At 40.0% G+C, this 19,118-nt stretch overlaps 1 protein-coding gene across 2 annotated transcripts in view; it reads right to left on the reverse strand.

Annotated features, from left to right (window-relative positions):
- CHN1 (chimerin 1) overlaps window positions 1-19,118 on the reverse strand; it is a 103,594-nt gene that overhangs the window by 80,131 nt on the left and 4,345 nt on the right. For both annotated transcript variants that reach the window (XM_057423632.1, XM_057423631.1), the window contains exon 3: window positions 2,281-2,319. In XM_057423632.1, the coding sequence (XP_057279615.1) occupies window positions 2,281-2,319 (39 nt within the window). The remainder of the gene's footprint in view (window positions 1-2,280; window positions 2,320-19,118) is intronic.

A 19,118-nucleotide genomic window follows, 5' to 3' on the forward strand; every position in this document is an offset into this window, starting at 1 on the left:
GCAAGCTGCCACTCAAGATTTGGTATTAGAAAGGTTGGACCCTCCTGTTATAGATTACAACATGGAACAAACCAAACAAAGGGGCAGCTGTTTCCCAAGTTCACAGAAGGTACAGAGCTGTGATTCACTGTTAATGCTTACAGCTGGGAGCAAAACACAGATCTTTGTAACAAGTACAAAAATGTATTGCAATCATGACTAATGATGTTTAATACCAAGGAGCAAAGTGTCTAAGCGTTATCTTAGACCTTCACTGCAGGAAAAAAAACTTGTTCAAATCATTCTGTGTGCAAATTATTTAATATTATGTGGCCGAGTTGTCACATGCCAAGCTACCGGTTTAATGAATGATGGTTCAAAAGGCATAGGCTTTGTCACCAGATTCACAAACAGACCAGGGTCACAGCCATCTCAATTATGTTACAGCAACTGCATATGTTGGTAATTACTAAAAACCATTCAAAGTCATCCAACTAAAGAAAACACTCAAGATGGACAAATTTAAAGTCTTCAGCCTTTTTTTTAGACACTGCCTGGTTCCTTCAATTAACACAGATGTATTTTAAGAGACCCCAACATTCCTAGACTGTTTAAGCGTATGCAGTTTTGCCAACTCCTGTAATTTTTACTACAGATTTCACAATATCTGACTATTTACTTACAGCTTAAGCTCTTTGAAGTTTCTTATGACACATGTTCACATTTACAGAAGTCATCTAATGCTCATATTGCATAGAAGATGTTGACCATGTAACTCATCACTTTAAGAACACAAAAATTAGAAACTAAGCCCAAACGAGAAGGCTGTTATGAATTTTTAAGGCCTAACTGATTTTTGAATGTGTCACATTGGCAATGGCAGGTACAGAACAGAAACAACTGACCTCTGTGAGCCATTAAGAGAAGACTGGTCTAGGTGACAGAAAAGCCAGTTTTCTACTGCTCATTTAATTCTACTACATATATATTAGCTGACAAAAATACTTTAATCTGCTCTCTTACACTTCCTTTCTAACCATGGTTTTCACCAAGCCTTTAGGACCAATCCAAAATCTCTGACTGAAAGGAAACTCTCACTGAAGGATGGAAATCTGTTTGAACTAACTACATTTTCTCAGGTGCATAATCTCCCCAACCTTAAGATAGTCACATTTTCACCATGTAAAATATTACTTGAGCAAATCCTTTTAGTGAGCCTCAAGACACCAAGCTTGGGAATATATACAAAAGAAAATGCAAATGCAAGTCTGATGTCTCTAAACTGCTAAGTATGTTAAACACACAAACATTCTGCTTTCAAAATCTGCTTTTAACAGAAGACTCTTTTTTCTTGTTGTGTCTCAAAATGTCTCACACATTCGCTTTTCTATCTAAAAAGAACTAGAATTTAGAGGTGAGATACTGTAGAAATTATGATGCTTTGCTAGGGTGCTATTTGTCTTGTGGTCTCTCCATCTCCTTGAATCTCCAAACAACATGTATTTTGCACTGTACTTTTTTTAATTTAAAAACCCCAAGGTGTTTTGTTTATTGGTCAGGTTTTGTGGGTCTGAATTTTTGGCATTTTTTGTTTGGTTTCTTGTTTTTTTTTAAATCAGGAATGAAACCCAGCAAGTTGTGAAGTTCACAAGGGAGTGGCATTCTGATCTCAGGGCAATGCGTCCGTACTAGTGCCCACACACTTGACCATGGCAGCCTGTGAGGTCAGCTTCCTCTGAGCTACAGCATGCACACCTAAGAGCGGCAGAGCCCATGCTGGCAGCCTGGTAGGAATCCAGACCCTTCTAGTCAGGGCTTCAAAAAACCTGCTTCTGATTTGTCATGCCAGGCCAAACGAATGCTCTCAGTTTACTACCTCAGCAAATTCTGGGGTAAAGATATTTATTTTGGGTTTTTCTAACCAGTTCAATACCAGCTCCAGTGATGCAAGGTACTAGAGCACAGGAGCCCTAAAAGTTTGTAAGGATACCAACTTTAAGGCATGAAGAGTTTATGTAAGCCTCAGTCTAGGCAGCCAAACCAGTATAAGCCAGACCCAGATAGGAGTGGGGCCACTTATGCTGGTCAGGTACAGAGAACCTACCCCTCCGAATAACCTGCATTCACTTGCCCTTGAGGATAAAAAACTGCACCTACAAATAAACAGTAATGAACCCCTCGATGCTTCTTAAACTCACATTCTGATGAGAAGTAAAATAAAGTCTTTTAAAGCATTCAAATGAAACTTTCCCATCTCTAATTTGGAAAAAAAAAATAAAAGAAGTCTTTTGAGATACTTACAGTAAGATTTCCAAACAGGTGGCCTGTATTCATCAGTATCTGAAAGAAAAACAGCAGATCTTAATGTTGTGTTGGAAACATCTTAACACAGAAATAATCCTACAGAAGCACTTAACAATTTATTAAGATAAATATTGCACCTAGGTCCTAAAATTATGTTTTACTCTCGGAGTACAGAACAAACTGCTAAAAGCTCCCCCTCCTTACTTAAACCGAAAAGATAAAAAGGTATTTTCTTTAGTCAGCTAAAATAAAGACTATATAAATGTATCTTCAAAATGGCGAACGTGTAGATCGGAAGCCAAAATACTGGGGAGGAATGCATATTATTTTACTATGTGTATATCCATAAACTCCCTTTTAAATTACATCAGAAAGATTTTTTTAATCTCAATTTATATTATGATAAATCAGTTTTCATAAAATTTATTCCTGCCATTAGCTTTTTCCTCTTCTGGATAGCAATTAACAACTCCTAAAATAAAATCAGAGTACAAAAGTACTATGGAAATATTTTGCAAAAAAGGAGAGGGTTTTTTCATACTGAGTACAAGCTCTACCTGGAAGCAGCCAGTTTGTATTAAAATAACCAACATATTTCTAATCCAAAAATTTTAATTCTCAAATAAAATAATAATAATAAAAAATCCTAGTGTTTTCTAAGTTCTGTCACCCTTAGGACTTACTGACAACTGATGTGACATTTTAAGCTCAGGGCTCTGTTGCAAACTTTGTCTCTGATCCACTGTTTTATCACACTGACTGGCTTCAGTTCTGATGATACAAGTTACTGAGGCTTTGTGAAAGAGGCTGTGCTTATCTGCCTTCAAGCTGGTTGGAGTTACTCAGTAGTCATTACACCACGGGTCACAAACTGAGACAACCATGCAGCCAGCCTTGCTGTTTGAAGCCTCTTCTCACTGCAGCATGAATTTCTGAGCTCTGTTTGCAATTGTCTGCTCACTGGAACTACCTGCTGCATCCAACAAAACTCTAATTTCTAGATTTTATTATGAGGTCACATAAAGGTGAAGTAATCTGGGAAGTTGTTGCTTGAATTCTGGCCTGGGTGGCATCTCCACTTGACAGTCCTTTAAGCCCCCAAAACTGAGCCTGAAGCTGGAAAGGATTTTGCATCGTTCCCTGTCAGGATAAGCAATCTGCCTTCTTCGGATACTTGCTATACTCCATCTCTCTCACCATCAACTCAAAATATCTCTAAATTAGATCTTAGAGGAGTGAGGTATTTCCTGGTTAAAAGTGGCACAGACTTGCCCAGACACACCCAGCACACTGCCCTCCCTGAGCTATCATTTTGCTCAATGTTTTACCCTGTGTTTCAGCGCTATGCATGAAGAGGGCGCAGTCCTCATGGACTACCTTGGCTGCACTGGGTTTTATAATTATAAAACTTGATGACTTTATTATTAAAACAGCACTTGGTCAAACTGCCATCCCCCAGAGTATGATGGGTTTTGGTATCTGGAAGGTCCTGAGATGTACTACCACATCCTAAGAATTGGCCACAGCACCTCAAATCTGCAGAGACCTTCAGTGGCTCGCACTACACTACAGCAGTAAAAGAGAATCAGCAGCAACAGATGCAGCCATGGTTATTCATTCCTACTTTGATACCTTTAATTAAGGCAGTGCAAGTCGATTCATTCCAGAGGCACTGTAACGTGATCCCTTAGCACTGCCATGTCACATGGAAAAAGAGCAAAACTTGTAAGTAAAAATAATGGGTTTAGTCCCAGAAGACAACTCTTGCCCCACGAGTTGAATTTTGTTTTGCTGTAGCCTGGTTTTTGGCAACATATGCAGGAGTTGAATTTACAAATAAATAATCTAAGTAAAGGACAACACACACTGTATTTGTAAAATATGAGCTGACTGTTATGAAAATACAAATATCTTGGCAGCCTAACCTATACTTGCTTGCACTCAAGCCGTATAATTGTTACAACTAAGGGCAGCGTGATTATAAAACTGAAAAGCAACAATATTTGTGCCAAACAAAAAACCCCCAAACCTTGTTAAAGTCAGGCAAGAACAGCAGTAACTTTTCTACAACAAACACTTAACATTCAGAAATTGGAAGGAATGATTTATGTTATGCAGCTGTGCAGAAGGATTTTGTTGGAAAATCTGTCGGTGTGCTTTATTGCCTTTACAGTGTGAGAACACCCTCCGGCCATCTCACATGAGGTAATGAAAAAACAAAGGTCATTTCTATTGTGATTCTTAAAAAAAAAAAGACGTTATCTGATATAAAATACTGTAGCAGCAAGTACAGCGCAGTAACAACAGCGAAGCACACCGTGTGTGGTGCCTTGTCTGTGCAAGAATGTTTCCAATACTAAAACCACCCCGCTGTACAAAGATAAAACAGAATAAGCATAAACATCAGCCCTGTATGTTAGTTACTCGTTTTTAAAGATTAATTTATGTGGTCCCATGTAACACATCATCAGTGTTTTGAAATCCATTCTTGGGAAAAAGGCTTGATTTTCAGAGAGTGCAGGCTTCCACATACAGCATCTCCATTTAGGCATCCAAAGTACCCGAAAAGCACTTCAAGGCATGGTAAAAAACACACAGAAAAAGCTGAACCCAAAATACATTTTCTCACAAACGCTGCACCACTTTCTAATTAACGCAATAAACACTATGCTGTCAGTTCTCAGGTTTTTCTACAGCTCCCATCAGCACAGTATCTCAGCTCTGCTAAATGGTTCCACGATAAAATAAAATAATTTTCTGCAAGCTGTGCATCATGTTTTATCTTAACTGTATTTTCTGCATTAAGTGAGATGCAATTCAGCTTAAAGCTGTTCTTCTCCAAATGTCTAGAGCACTACAGAGAAGATAAATATATAAACTGATGCTACCAGCTCTGGCCAGATGTGATCCTACCAGCATTGATGAGACTTTTGCCAGCATGAGGGCACTCTTATCAGTGAGGACATTTTAGATCAGGCACACTGTCCATGTAGATAAATAGCAGTTTCAAACTGAGACCAGTTTCAAGCTGACAGATATTGGTGCTGAATAGTCTCCCTAATCTTTAAAAGTGAAAATGTCTGATCATTTCCCATTATCCCAAACAATGACAGGTTTTTTAATTCTTCAGAGTTTTGTTCCGAGTAGAATGACATAACTTTTTATTTTTACATAATATGAGAGTTCTTCAAATTCTCTAGCCTGAATCCATAATGATACCTAATAATTTTCCAGCCTGGAATAGATCAGAAGAAAAACACCTGTCTGCCCCAAATCTGTACTTTCAAGCTCCCAAATAAACGTGTTATAATATAAACATCTATGTATGGGTAAAGAAAAGAGTAAGAATACCCTGAACTGATGTATCCCTTGAAAAGCCCCGCTGAGACTCAAATCAAGTCAAAACAATGCTGCAGGACACATGAAAATGCATTTACACTCCTTTACCCTGTAGAATCACCTTTTTGCTCTTGAACCCTTAGTAAAATCAAACTTGTCTTTGAAGCAACATCTTATCACAAAGTCATAACAGCTGGTACCTGTAGTTCGGGCATGGATCTAGATTTCTTACATACACAACATGATAGGCTATGTGTCTCTCTGCTTCTCCGAGGGCAAGGGCTTGCAAGCCCAGCCTTCTCACTCCAATGGACAAGGACAGGAGTGCTCCCTAACCATTTCTTAAACAAGTCCCAGCACTTTCTTGCCATCATCTTCCTTCCTTTCAGACACACTCTCCTCTCTTTCCCAGGACTTTGCCTTCCTGCAGCCTCAGCAATCTTCATCTGCACACAAGACTTCTCCCCTCACCCTTGAGCAATGCTTTGGTTTGCTCCCACTGCTGCTTTGCTAGGACTGACCTACCTTAGCCAACTCTAGCTGCTCAGCATCTCATTGTCAAGCCATCTCATATCTACTCCAGGAAATTTGCCTAAACACAGAGAAAACAGATGCAGAAAAGCCCAGAACAGCACAATGGGCAGCTTCTTGCAACAACCTCATTACAGGAAGAAATGTCACAGTGAAGCAGGAGTGTTGCTTTCTGAGCCCAGTGTGACCTCCTTTAATTAATTAATTTAGTTACACCAATTAATGAAAGAAAAAGGAAACTGCATCTTGGTTCATGACCATTGCTTGGTCACGAACCATCTGCAATTAAGAAGTGAAAAGCACAGAGTCAGAAATTCACACTTGTGCAGAAAAGGGTTTCTGCCAGTAGACAGGCACACAGCCATTTCGGAGAAGTTCATATACAGACACAAACCATGGGAGAGCATCTGAGATCTTTCCATAAAGACAAATGTGACTAATCGTGACGTTACAACGTAGTATTTCCCGTCATTATTTTCCTTCTTTCCTACCCACTTCCATTTTATCTCTTATATAAATCTGGACAACTGTAGTGCTTTCAGACTGTACATTTTAACTGCAGATATGAAAACTGTTACTATTGCCTCAAACTGTTTAGAGTGCTTATCTCTGTGTATTCCTTTTATAGAAAGGATAAAAATGTTTACCTCTGCTTGAAATGGTTCTTTCTCCCTCCTCACTGAAGATCAGCCAGCTCTAGGGTACAGCAGCCACAGTTTAACTATGCATTGTAACCCCATAAAGCAATTTAGGACTTACTGGGAGGTTTCCTGTAGAAAATTCAGTTTTATTTTTCTTCTACTGTATGTTATTCCCTGCAGCATGGTCATCTGTAACATCATCCTGTAGATCAGTTTATCACTGTCTGGGAAGAAGTAATCAGCTATCTGCTGACACAGCAGCTCTTGCCCCAAACTTTGATTTTATTTGGCAATATCCCTATAGAACACAGGTGAGGCTTCAGATGGGGAACCTTGTGGAAAAGGCCAGTCCCTAGCCATGCAAACCAAACATCAATATGATCAGGAGAGGAAAATATAATTTCTTGTTTTCTGAACTGATTTAGGGCTAAAGAATGGTGCAAGTCATAAATATGAGGAGACACAATAAAGTATCAAACATTCTTCTGTAAGCTTCAGCCTAGGCACTAACCAGTAAGTATTAGCATGCATTTTAAGATGCTAATCTTGCTTTGTTTGGCAGCAGCATGTGTCAAAATTTAACTCCTGGGGAGATGCACAGCAAGCGGATGTGGCCATTTGCTGACCCATACAACAGACCTCTTTTTGTGTCCAAAAATCAACTTCTAGAAAATTCTTCCTCAGGCTCAAAATCTTCCTTATTAGCACCTTCTCTATGCCCAAAGGATAAAAATCACTCAACTTACAAAGACATAATTTATTTGCTGGTGAGACTCTCAAGCTACAAAAACAGTGCAACTGAACAGAAAATGACATTTCATCTCTGTTTTTCAGAGTAAGAGTGCCAACAGCATTTCAGAAATTAAGCTCAAACCATCACGAAATGTTTTAAGCAGGAGCCAAGCAGGCCCTAGCAGTTAGGGCTTTTATGCATTCCAACCAAAATAAAATTCAAACAGCATTGAGGTAATTAAAGGATGAATACAGCCACCGCCCTCGGCAGCAGTTATAAAACAGATGGGCTACAACACCGTGCTTTCAGGCTAAATATGAGACACTGATCACTGGCTATGGCAGCACCCAGCAGCTCTGGAAGCATTTTGCAGAAGCCCCTGTGCAGCTGGCAGCAGGAGGAGGGGAAGATGGTGGCAGGCAGCTTCTAGAGAGCAGGCAGCAGAGCAGAGGGTGCAGAGAACAGCCAAAATATCCCTGTCTATTGCTTGAAGGCAGGGCACTCAAGAAAGGTCCTTTATCACTCCTAGATGAGACCTAGGGATCTACATTTTTTTTTCCACAAAGCCTCTTTCCACCCTTATTCTATGCTTTTGCTACCAGCAGACAGTAAGTTAAGTCTGCAATGTAATGCTGACAGTCTGTAACGGGGCGGCAGGCAGAGGCAGAGTCCTGATGCAAAGAAGCAAGCACAGTGCATGGCTGCCTGCCTGTCACACAAGGTCCTTTGAAAACCAACCCAACCCTGTCCTGGTAAGCAGGGTACCACACACAGTGCCAGCAAAGGCTGCAGAGAAGTTCATTTCAGCCAGTGCTCGGTAAACAAAAGAGAAAGCTGTGGTCAACCTTTCTTGCCTTGCATGAAATGTTTTCTTGGGAATGAACACTTCTTCAGCATTTGGGTCCTCCACAAGAATATAAAAAGGGAAATGATCCTCTGGTTCAATTTTGTCCTCTCCTTGCCTTTCTAAAGCACAGGGAAACAAATTATTTCTGACCAAAATACCTTGTATGGGTTACCGCACACCTTAAAGAGATGTCAGACAACTTTTTGGTATATTCCCTTTCTCTTCAATAAAAGCTATTAAATTGTTACTTCACAAAAAATGTTGGGGTTTAAAAGTGACTAAATAAATAACATTAATCAAAAAGTAATGCTGTTCTCTAAAAACAAGGACATTAATGATCAGAATCCAACGGCACACATAGCCTGGGCCCACATGGAAAACATGTAGCATTTCACAACTAGGGAGCTACAGAATTTCCTTTGTTTATGGGAAGATCCCTTCAGGGCTGAGAACACCCCAGGCAGTGAGCACCACGTTTTCTCTCAATTCCCAAATATACAACATACGGTATGACACTCAGCAGTGATGACTGTTGAGTCTTTGATGCTACTTCAATGTTATCCTTGGCACATGATTTCCTTTGAATTAAGAAAAAAACTCTGAAAACTTTCAGACATGTCAAGGCTCTTCCTCAGGCAGGCAGGCACCATTACTGTAAGGAGCTTTAGTGCAAAAGCTTCCAAATAAACCACCATCTATGTTCTGCATCTTCTCCAGGTGGAGAAAAGATGCCAGACAGGTGTCCACTTGAACATGGAGGTAGATATAAGAGTTTATCATGCATCCTGGCTGTGTGTGGACCCCTAGGTCTCCCAGTGGAGGCTCCCCTGCTCTGAGCCTGCTGTACTGCCAATACAACTACTGCAGAACTGGACTGGGGTAGCTGCTAAGTGTTAAACTTAAGCCCAGTCTGATCACAAAGACAAATGACCTCTAGGTCCAAAAAGGAGCTACCACCAGCTTACATTGTTTGTCTCCTGGCAGCGGATGGCAACTCACAGGTAGGTTACAAGTAGCCTGCTCAACTGCTCAATCCCATTGCTCCCAGGCCAGCCCCAGAGAAGCTGGCACAGAAGAAAGTTGCTCTGCCACTAGAGCCATCCATTCACAGGGCAGAGGGATCAGTCACCAGCGACAACTCTTCATACACAGTTTTACTCCTTTGCCTTGATCTTTGGCAGAGGTAGCTTACACTCCATAATGCCATAAAACCACATGCACATGGTCAGCCTTGGACCTTTAAAATTAAACTGCTTGAATTATTTAAACAAGAAAACAGCTGAATGTATTTTTGTCATATTTTCCAAAGGCATTCCCAAGTAGGAAGACAACAAGCAATACAATCTAAGGGGAACATACAAACCAGTGAAAACAGGCACTGACAATGAAAGCATCCTTGTGGCTGCAGGACAGCACTACATCACACACACCATGCCTCAGGAATTTTTTAATGGTATAAAACTTTCTGCTCTTTCATCCTCACTTTTTTTCCTCCTTTTTACCACTCCAAACAAGTACAATTAGGTTTCTGATTATTACTGGAATAAAAATGATTAATAGAAAGCTAGTGTGAACTATGCCCCAGAAAGCTACAACGGCTACTGCCATTTCTCTGATGTGACCAAGTGGGAGACAAGAAAGCACTCTCAGCAAAACGGGCTTAAATAAGGGCATGACCTGAATAACTGCATCAGTCTTAAGAGGGAAAGAGGAAAAAGATCACACTACCATCCCTTGTAGAGACATCTGATCTGGAAGCAATAAATTCTGTGGTAAAGCTTCTAATGGGGTTGAATAAGAGCCCCATTGGAAACAGCTAGAGTTCAGTGCTTTTAATAGCAGGTCTACTATTACTGCCTCTTTATGAATGATGGGGAAATTTTAATGAGTAATATTTTGCTTATCACAAGCACTGCTCCTCTTAAACGAACTCATCTTTTAAGTGATTAGATCACGTTGCAAACAATCTGTTTCTAGATTTTCATTTAACCAAAGCAGATGTTCATTTTCCCTTCTTTTTGCCAGATAAATAGTTGCATATAACTACATGAGTGATGACAAATAAAAAAATTAAAATCTTTTATAACAAAAAACAGTAATTTAATTTTAAGCTAGCATTTTCACATATGCAACGATAAAACAAGCAAAACACAGCTGTTGTCCTCTTTGTCTTTAGTTTAATGAAGGGTGGGAAATACCTCTCCCACAAAAGTACTGTTAGCTTACTGTTTAAGAAAAGTTTCAAAGCCTCTAAAATCATTTCTTAGTGTTGCTGCAGTGTAAAAATTTAGACTTCAGAGAGGTAAAAAGATGACAAGTGCCACCTTGTGGGCATTTAATAAAGACAGAACTGAATGCTGCTCTCAGGGTCCAGTGGGGTATCCCAGCCTCCAAACAGGCTGCAGTCAATTTTCAGCACTTTTGATGTGCTGATGATGATCATCCTTGTCTTCCAAAAAAGAACAAACACGATAGAAACTGTTACCTGACATGGCTCTGCGGGTTAGCTCTAAGTACAACAGAGTCAAGCCAGCAGCTGTCTGTAACCCTATGATTTACACAGCTACAGAAGTTACGGTAGCTCTACCAACTCATAGGTATCCTGAAATGTGTGGTTTACGCAGCAAACTTCTAACTGAAAATGTTGTCAAAATCAAATATGCCTCTTTAATTTACCTATTTCAAAGAAAAACAGCCTATAAACTACTCTTTTTTTAACTCTGTGACAAAATTGACTGTGTCTAGCTGCAGTCCCAAAGTGCTGGGATCAATGAGTTTCTCATCCTCCCTAATGGTTATTGGAAAGATCTTCTGCAAACTAATTTTGCAAGTCCAAAACTGGCAGAAATATGCCTTTATTGGATGAAGAGCATCTTTTACATTTGACAGATAATTTGTCCAGGTACCTTCCATACCAGTACAGTAAAGTCTTGGAGCACTTCAGAGTATCATCAGGTAACAGAAGGTTGAACGCTATAATCAAACTTCCCTGGTTTGAATGCAGACTGCTTTTCACTACAGACACTGTTTTGATCATGGTCAGTGAAATTGTCTTGGAAGTCTGGAGGAATACCTGTGAGGTTATTGCTATAACACTGCTCACATTCCAGCCATGGCAAGGGGTAATACAAGAGAAAATATTCATCTTTTGACATTTTCTTTCCTATTTTTTGTTTTCACAAATCCTTCTTTGTCTCCTATTTCAAAAGTCTGCCTGTACAGAGACTGAGCTCATTTCCCATCACTTGTTTCCCTGCTTCCAAACATTAATAATACCAATAAGGGCACATTGGTTTTACTGCAACTTCAAGCTAGTGACAACCGTAATAGCCACAGCCTCAAGGCATTCACAAAAACACGTTTTTGTCTTGACTTCTCTAACATATCCAACAGGGAATATTGATTGGAGCTTGATGACACAAATATTCTGAACAGTCACCACAATAATGAAAAAGAACAATATGATACGGTATAAAAGTGTCTTCTAGCTGTAAATTAAGCACCTCCCCTGAATAAGAAGTCCACCCAGTCAACATTGACCCTGAATAACGGACAAGCTTTCAGGCACTTTTGAAACACAACCATCGCATAATGCCCCAGTTTGCTGAATGGGAGACATATCAGCAGTCACTTGGTTGCTTTGATTTTTTTTTTTTCCACACACATCCCTGAGATAATGAACAAACATTCACTTTCCTGCTCTAAAATCCACTTTTAAACAGAGCCTTGTGGTTTTACCAAAAGCTGAACCACTTGAACCACAAAATAGCACAACACTGACCCTGCCTCCCTATCCATTAGTAAAATTCTGCTGAGAACTTGTCTTCCCTTGCATTTTAGACCAAGATAGCTGCTGTGCATTTATTAGCCTCCTGGGGGAAAACAAAACAAAACAAACAAAACCACCCATTAGCAGCCCAGGCTAAAAATCAGAGTCACACAGAGAAAATTAAGAACAGATCTGATTTCTGACTGCTGTTATAGCTGGCCTCAAGATGGACTCACATGTTCCAAAACATGTCTCTCTCTCTGTGTCAGATGGTGTAATGGATGCTGTTGCCTCTCTTTCCCCAAACTTCACCCATTTAAATTCTTAGACCATCAGAGCTATAACAAACCTATTACGATTCTTATTACAAACAGATTTTTCATTTTCTAAAACAGTCATCAATAACACACAGCATTGCTCATGCAAAAATATGGCTTGTATTTACATCCTTATTTCCAGACCAGATGCAATACATCAACACTCATGGCTGGAAGGAGGACAGTTTACCAAGTAAAGTACTCTTGCCTGGAACCATGATCACTTTTTCTGGTGTAATGAAGGAAACTTCTAAAACACATTATTGGCAGGGTTGCAGAAAGGGAAATAGATGTAATGTTGTGGGATGCCTTTCCCTGAACTATAGCTTTATCCCCAAAAATCATTCTCCAGTTGCCACTCTTGAAGGTGGTTTAGCAGCAATGCAAGCACCGAGAGGTTTTCTGCATGGACCGCCCTTTGTCCTCAGCTCCCTCTGCATTTGGGAGGATGAAAGTGCAGCAGGGAGTTGGGAACAGGCCACTGAAAGGAGAACTGAACATAAAAGTCTGTCAACGCCCAGTGGGAATGGGAAAGCTGGCTGGAAAGCTCGATACGATCAATGCTCAGGGATACTCAGAAAAGGACTTGGAGGTTAACTCCACGTGTTTCTTTCCCCCTCCAGGAAATTTAATCAGATGTTTTTTCTTGTCTCTGTTTTGAAGTTCTTCCTTCTTTTTTCCACTGATCAGAAGAAAGACAAATTGGTCCACAAATAATGGAAACTTGGGTATATTACCTGTCACTTTATCTTGGCACTGTGTTAAACAGGAGCTTTTCAACAATTACTAGCTGTATTTCTGGGATATTGACGCATCCTTTCTGGAACCGACATCCCATAAGAAATGTCCACAAGTGAAAAGCAGATTTTGCCCTACAGAATGACATCTCTAAACAGAAAATAGGAACAGTTGCTGGCAAGAGAAAGAGAGGTCCACATAAATGAGATCATCCTGCAGATTGAAGATTAGTATCTCTATTCGCAAGTCTCGTCAACCCATTAATTCCTCCAGCCAGCATTGCCTCTCTAGGTAACCGCTCTTTTGGTGTCTTCAGCTCTCCTCTGACTTTATAAAAAGAACCCTGTCACGGCAACTGACAGCACAGAAAAACACACACAGACACAGAGAGAGCTCTAGGATGTGACAGATCAAAAATCCAGTTTATAGCACAGCTATACACACACAAGCTCACCTCTGGAAATGCTGCGATAAGTTTCCACTCCTTCTCTTGTTTTGGGGATAGCAATTTTCTTTTACATACTTGCAAATATTTACCGTATTGTACTATAAATGTTATTTCTCAGTAAAAAAGTACCTGACATAATTCCTTTACCATGTCAATTTTGGTATTAAAATAATATTGAACACAAAGTTTCATAATGTCTTCTTCCCACAAAGAAGAACCATTATTTTACTTTGAAATACTTCTCTGCTTCTATTAAACCAGTGAAGCTTTTTTCAGTGCTTTCAAGCCCCATTTATAAATATACTCTTTAAAAAAAATGAAAAGGAACAGTAAAATTAATTGCTCTGTCAAAGTTGTGCTTCCTTTATTGGAAGGATGTATCTGTGCATGCATATTCAGCCAGTAAGGCAGAGGCAAGGAAGAACTATATCCTGTTTGGGGCTTTTTTTTGTGGGCTAGTTTGTTTTGGTTTTAATGAAAAATGATCCGAGATTGCACTGAAGCACTGTGTCTAAATTCATATGGAATCCATAAATGGCAAAGGAAAATATATGGAAGACTGGCCCTAGCAAATAATTACCAGCAACTTTTATAGTCTGCTCTGGCTTGTATACATATCAGGTACTAATTCAGCATTGAGGAGCTGTCATGTACCCTGCCAATGCAAGAGCAAGGAACAGTTAGGTACTACACTAAAGCACTGACTTTCTTTTTAAAAGCCGCACTATTGCTCCATTTTCCACCCATTTACTCTGACAAGGAATGATTCTATACCTCCTCCTCCATTGCTGAAGCAGTACACAAAGACTTCGGTACACGATGCTCTATTGTACTTGCTATACAATTTAAATGGCTGCAGTTGTGGTTGTGCTAGCCACGGTAGCACACCAAACAGCAGGCAACAAAACAATTCGAGTATTTAGAAATCAGTGTTTTACTTTTACTTTTGGAGTAGAAATTTCCCACAAGCAAGCTGCCCAAGGCATGCAGTTTCTGATCAAGGTCAGAAACTGTTTTTATTTCAGCTTCTTAAATGACAAGGCCACCTATAAGCAGGTACATTTGCATCAAGAGAAGAAAGGAGACAGAGATAGGGAAGAGGATTGCAGCAGAAAGACAACCACTACCTCACATCAGCACCAGGAACATCCAGCCCCAGCCATGTATGTATTCAATAAAGCCAGATCCTGCCACTTGCAACAAAGATGGACGTGACAGTGGGCCTCATTACAGAGATAACGGGGATCAAAAGCACAGTTACCTGCTCACTGCAAGCAGCAAGATGTAGCTTGCAACTTCAACAGTGGTCCATTACCAGAGGACTAAGATTTGGTCATGTGAAAAAACAGACCACATTATCACATTCTATCGGCATTGAACAAGATTTTAACCAAAAGCTAACCAGCCCTGACAGTCTCTCCATGATGCTTATCACAGAACTGCTGACAAAGTCACAGAATCACTTCAGAAATGTCAGGGTTTTCATTCAGACAGAGGATGAACAAGCATTTTGAGTGCTGGAAATGTCAGGCTTCAAACAGCTCTTCCACATTCACAGGGGGTATTGCACACACAGCAAATACTACTGGCTTCCCAATGGGATGTGGATCAACCCTCTTCCTGCTGACTAGAACTGGGACACTGACCCCCTACTTCAAAATACACCTAAACCCTCAGGAACAGCCTGGAAAACTGCAGGAACTCTTCCCAGCACCTTTTTGGGTCTGGCCAGTGAGGACGCTTGAGGCCCATATGCCATGCAGTTACAAAGTCCCAGCTGTACAGTTAAATGCTTTAGAAGACCAAATATTTCAATGACTTTAAATTATACTTTTTTTTGTTTCAAGACAGGCTCAAAAAAGCAAATTCTTGAGGGTTATTAATTTATGAAGATGTAACAAAGCAGAAACAATCCACCCCACTGATAGGGCAATCAAACCAGTGCATGATTTTATGAGGAAGCAAGAAGCACCTCATATTCTGTTAATAAGTACAAAAGGGCCCTTGGCTCAGGTCTTGGGCCTATTTTGTCTCGTTTTGCCTAAAGACTCGTTTCTGCAGAACTGTAGAATCTCTGTCCACAAGGTGGAGCAGCTAAATAGCCTGAGATGCAGATGCTAAACCCCAAGTTCAAAAAGAGGAAAAAGAATCATTAACAATGCAGTTAACTTCTAGACTGCACAGAGCAGTTACCTATGCCTACACTCTTGGAGGATCCTGATTAATGTGCATTTAGCTGGAAAAAAATAAGTCTTCCGAAAGGCTCGTATTAGGTTTATGCTTTTACTGGCTAAAGTAGTATTCAAGTCATAACTATGATACTGCCACTGTATGTAAACACATTCTTTTCTTGACACTGAGACATGCTTTCTACCACATGGAAATCTAGTACATCTAAAACCAGTTAAGAACTCTTGGAGAGAGACAGTAAGAGAATAAAGTCCCCAAACCCAACAAGGCAGAAAGGATCAGCCAAGTCCAAAACAAATAGAAGAAAACCCACCAGATTTACATCTGAAACATCAGTACTTGGCTGATATGAAATGTGCATCAGCAAAGCTTGGGAACTCTCCCTGGATCCTCCAATTCAGAGTGTACTTCACTTCAACACTGTCGGATAAGAATGTGCGCTATACAGACTGTCTCCACTTCCCAGTGGGCCACTTGATGTCAAAGAGGAAAAGGAGGCATTTGTTGAACAGTATGCATGAGTTGCTGGTATCACAATAGAATTTCTTTGGATAAAATTCCCAAACCACATCTTAGTTCACTACCTGTGCACACAATTGGACCAGCCCTTCCCAGCTTCAGCAGCTATCCTCAAACCTCTGATTATTAAGGTTCTTATATAATATTCACAATTAATAACACTCCACAATTTTATATCAGCCACTGCATGAAGCACACCTGTAAGTGCCGAGTTCTGAAGCCGCCACTGAAATTTTTTCATCCTTGTTTTAAGTGTTAGTGTCACTTCACTGATATTTTGATCAATTGATACCAATTTACTAGTTAATAGATCCATCTTCTTTTCCCAGGTCCTATGCACATTTTCCTTTCAATTTTTTCCTGAGATTGCACTGCCAGCAAAACCTTTTCAAGGTTGCTCTCCTCATTTGCTTCATTAGGTTCGATAAATTACATAAGGTTAACATGGTACCTAGGAGAAAATAATCTTAGGATTCTCAGCATTTGGCCACTTTACCTCCTAGATACACAAGTCAGAAGACCTAGTTTCTCTGACATGGTTTCCATTTTTAAAAAATCACCTTCATTTTTAAATTTTGTTAAAAAGCCCCAAAGACTGCACTAATATCCCTATATTGTTTTGTCTAATTAGACTACTTGAAGTTCCAGATGGCGACTATATGCTGAATTGCTTAAATCTCTTTTAAAATTAGCCTGTCAGTCAGTATGAATGAAGCCCAAGTATTTTAAGCAAGGGCTAAACACTTCAAAAGCATCTATTGTCAGCAAGTTAAAAAGATCACTCTGAATTCACTGCTTTACTGGTGAAAAAGATCTAGCATAGGCAATGCAACATAGGGTACATATTAACTTTGAAAACCACTTCAAGAGCATAAGATGCATCAGTGATGGGTACCATTTCTATAGCATTCCACATTTATGCTCCCTATACAGACAAAACCCCTACTGTAAATGCCCCAAGTCCATGAATAAACTGCCATTACCTACTTCAGTTAAGGAACAGGTTCAAGGAATGTTTTTCTGGCACAAACTGTCTCCATAGTTAAGGAGCTCTGCCAGTAAACTTTCACCATCAGAGCTAGCCACAAGTTTTAAGTGTAGTTCAGGGCAACGTATAGGAACACTGAGGAGAACAACTTGAATTGCAGGTGATCTGTGCAGCTCCTGTTCGTTAGAAGGCTCTGCACATAAGAAAAGAGAGAAGCAGATGAATTTCTGAGTATTTCCTATCCTGAAGAGAATCTGCAGGCACTACCTGTTGTGAGACATTCTTTTAGAGGAATGTTTACTTTCTATGCACCTTGGACTAAGCTAACCAAGCACTCTAAAAGCCTCCCCTTAACAAGCAAAACATTTATTTAGAGAACAATGAATTGATTTCTCTCGTTAAGACTGTCACATTAGAAAATGTGTGCTTGCACCAACATAAGCATATCCTACCTTCTGAAACAGCTGCAAGAGAGTACAGTTTGCATGGAGAACAGTAATCACATATGCATAGAACTTAAAATACTAATTTGTTAATTAGCATTTCAAGTATGGAAGAACTTACTTCAAAAGGCTTGCTTCATACCCATAGTAGTAAACAGATTCATAGAAAACTAGTTCTGTGCAGTATGACACCAGAGCTGACAGCTGTGGAAAGGAATTCTGATGGGAGGGCAAATTAATCGTGTGCTCTTTCAGGAATGTATGGACACCTGAAATGGAGATAAAATTGATTTCTTTGATGTACCCTCCCTGCCTATAGCAATGTATTGCTTGTTTCTTTTCTTCTGATATTTTCCCTGTAAATTTCTCCAAAACCTGCCCTTGTTCATCATCTTCTTAAATAACCGTATCTATCATGCTGATTACAGGTCTGTCCCTAATCCCATTCATCTGTAGCCACTCATCAGAGTGCAAGCACTTCAAAAATTGAAAGAGAATTGCTTCACTTCTCATTTCTTAATCACCAATATTCAGGAGGGTGAGTTTTCATCCACTGGCAGGTGCTGAGCAAGAAGGCAAGAGCATGAATAACTAATGCCTATGAAGATCTCTCTGGGCCATTTTGAAATGTCTTCCTTTGTTCACACACAAGGGCTGATGAGCAAACAACTGAACAGAAAGGGAATTCATAAAACATAAGGACAACTCATTAGCACTGAAACATAACATGAATCTTTTTCTTTCAAAGTACAATGATGACTTTCTTTAAACACTTCTCAGAACATTCAAAGATACAAGCAAACAGTGGCAGCAATAGGATAACTTAGCACTTCCCCTCCTTTTTCCTCTGCATTGTTTATTATCTTTCCCATACTTGAGTCATCCAAGTGAAATGACAGCACACACCTCAGCCATGTCACTGCAAGATAGCACTGCTTAGGGTTAACAGATGGGCTTTAGGAAGTCTAACCATAGAAATATAACTGATTGCTCTTCCTGTCTCTGCAAAGCTGCTATCCCTCACAGGAATTCAGCAGATCAGAACTGGTGGGTATCCCTTAGCTTCTTCCTGCATAAACCATAAACCCAGCTCCATGAAGGCTGGGCATGAAGCCACTGGCCTTTGTGCTGTAATGGTAGAGAAGCACATTGGCTTAGAGGCCATTCCAGCTGCTGTAGCAGGCAGGAAGAATTAGAAAGAAAAAGGAGGCTACACCTGTAATCACTACAATCTTTTTTAAGGGAACTTGATTCTGCTCAATGGTGAAAACCAGCACCAGAACTGGACATCTACTCAAGTTCCAGACATTCATACACATCAGGTGTGAAAGT

Source organism: Pezoporus wallicus, unplaced genomic scaffold, assembly GCF_028554395.1.
Source record: "Pezoporus wallicus isolate ANWC-B61680 ecotype Strahan unplaced genomic scaffold, APGP_CSIRO_Pwel_v1 contig_1181, whole genome shotgun sequence".
NCBI classification, from domain to species: Eukaryota; Metazoa; Chordata; class Aves; order Psittaciformes; family Psittacidae; genus Pezoporus; species Pezoporus wallicus.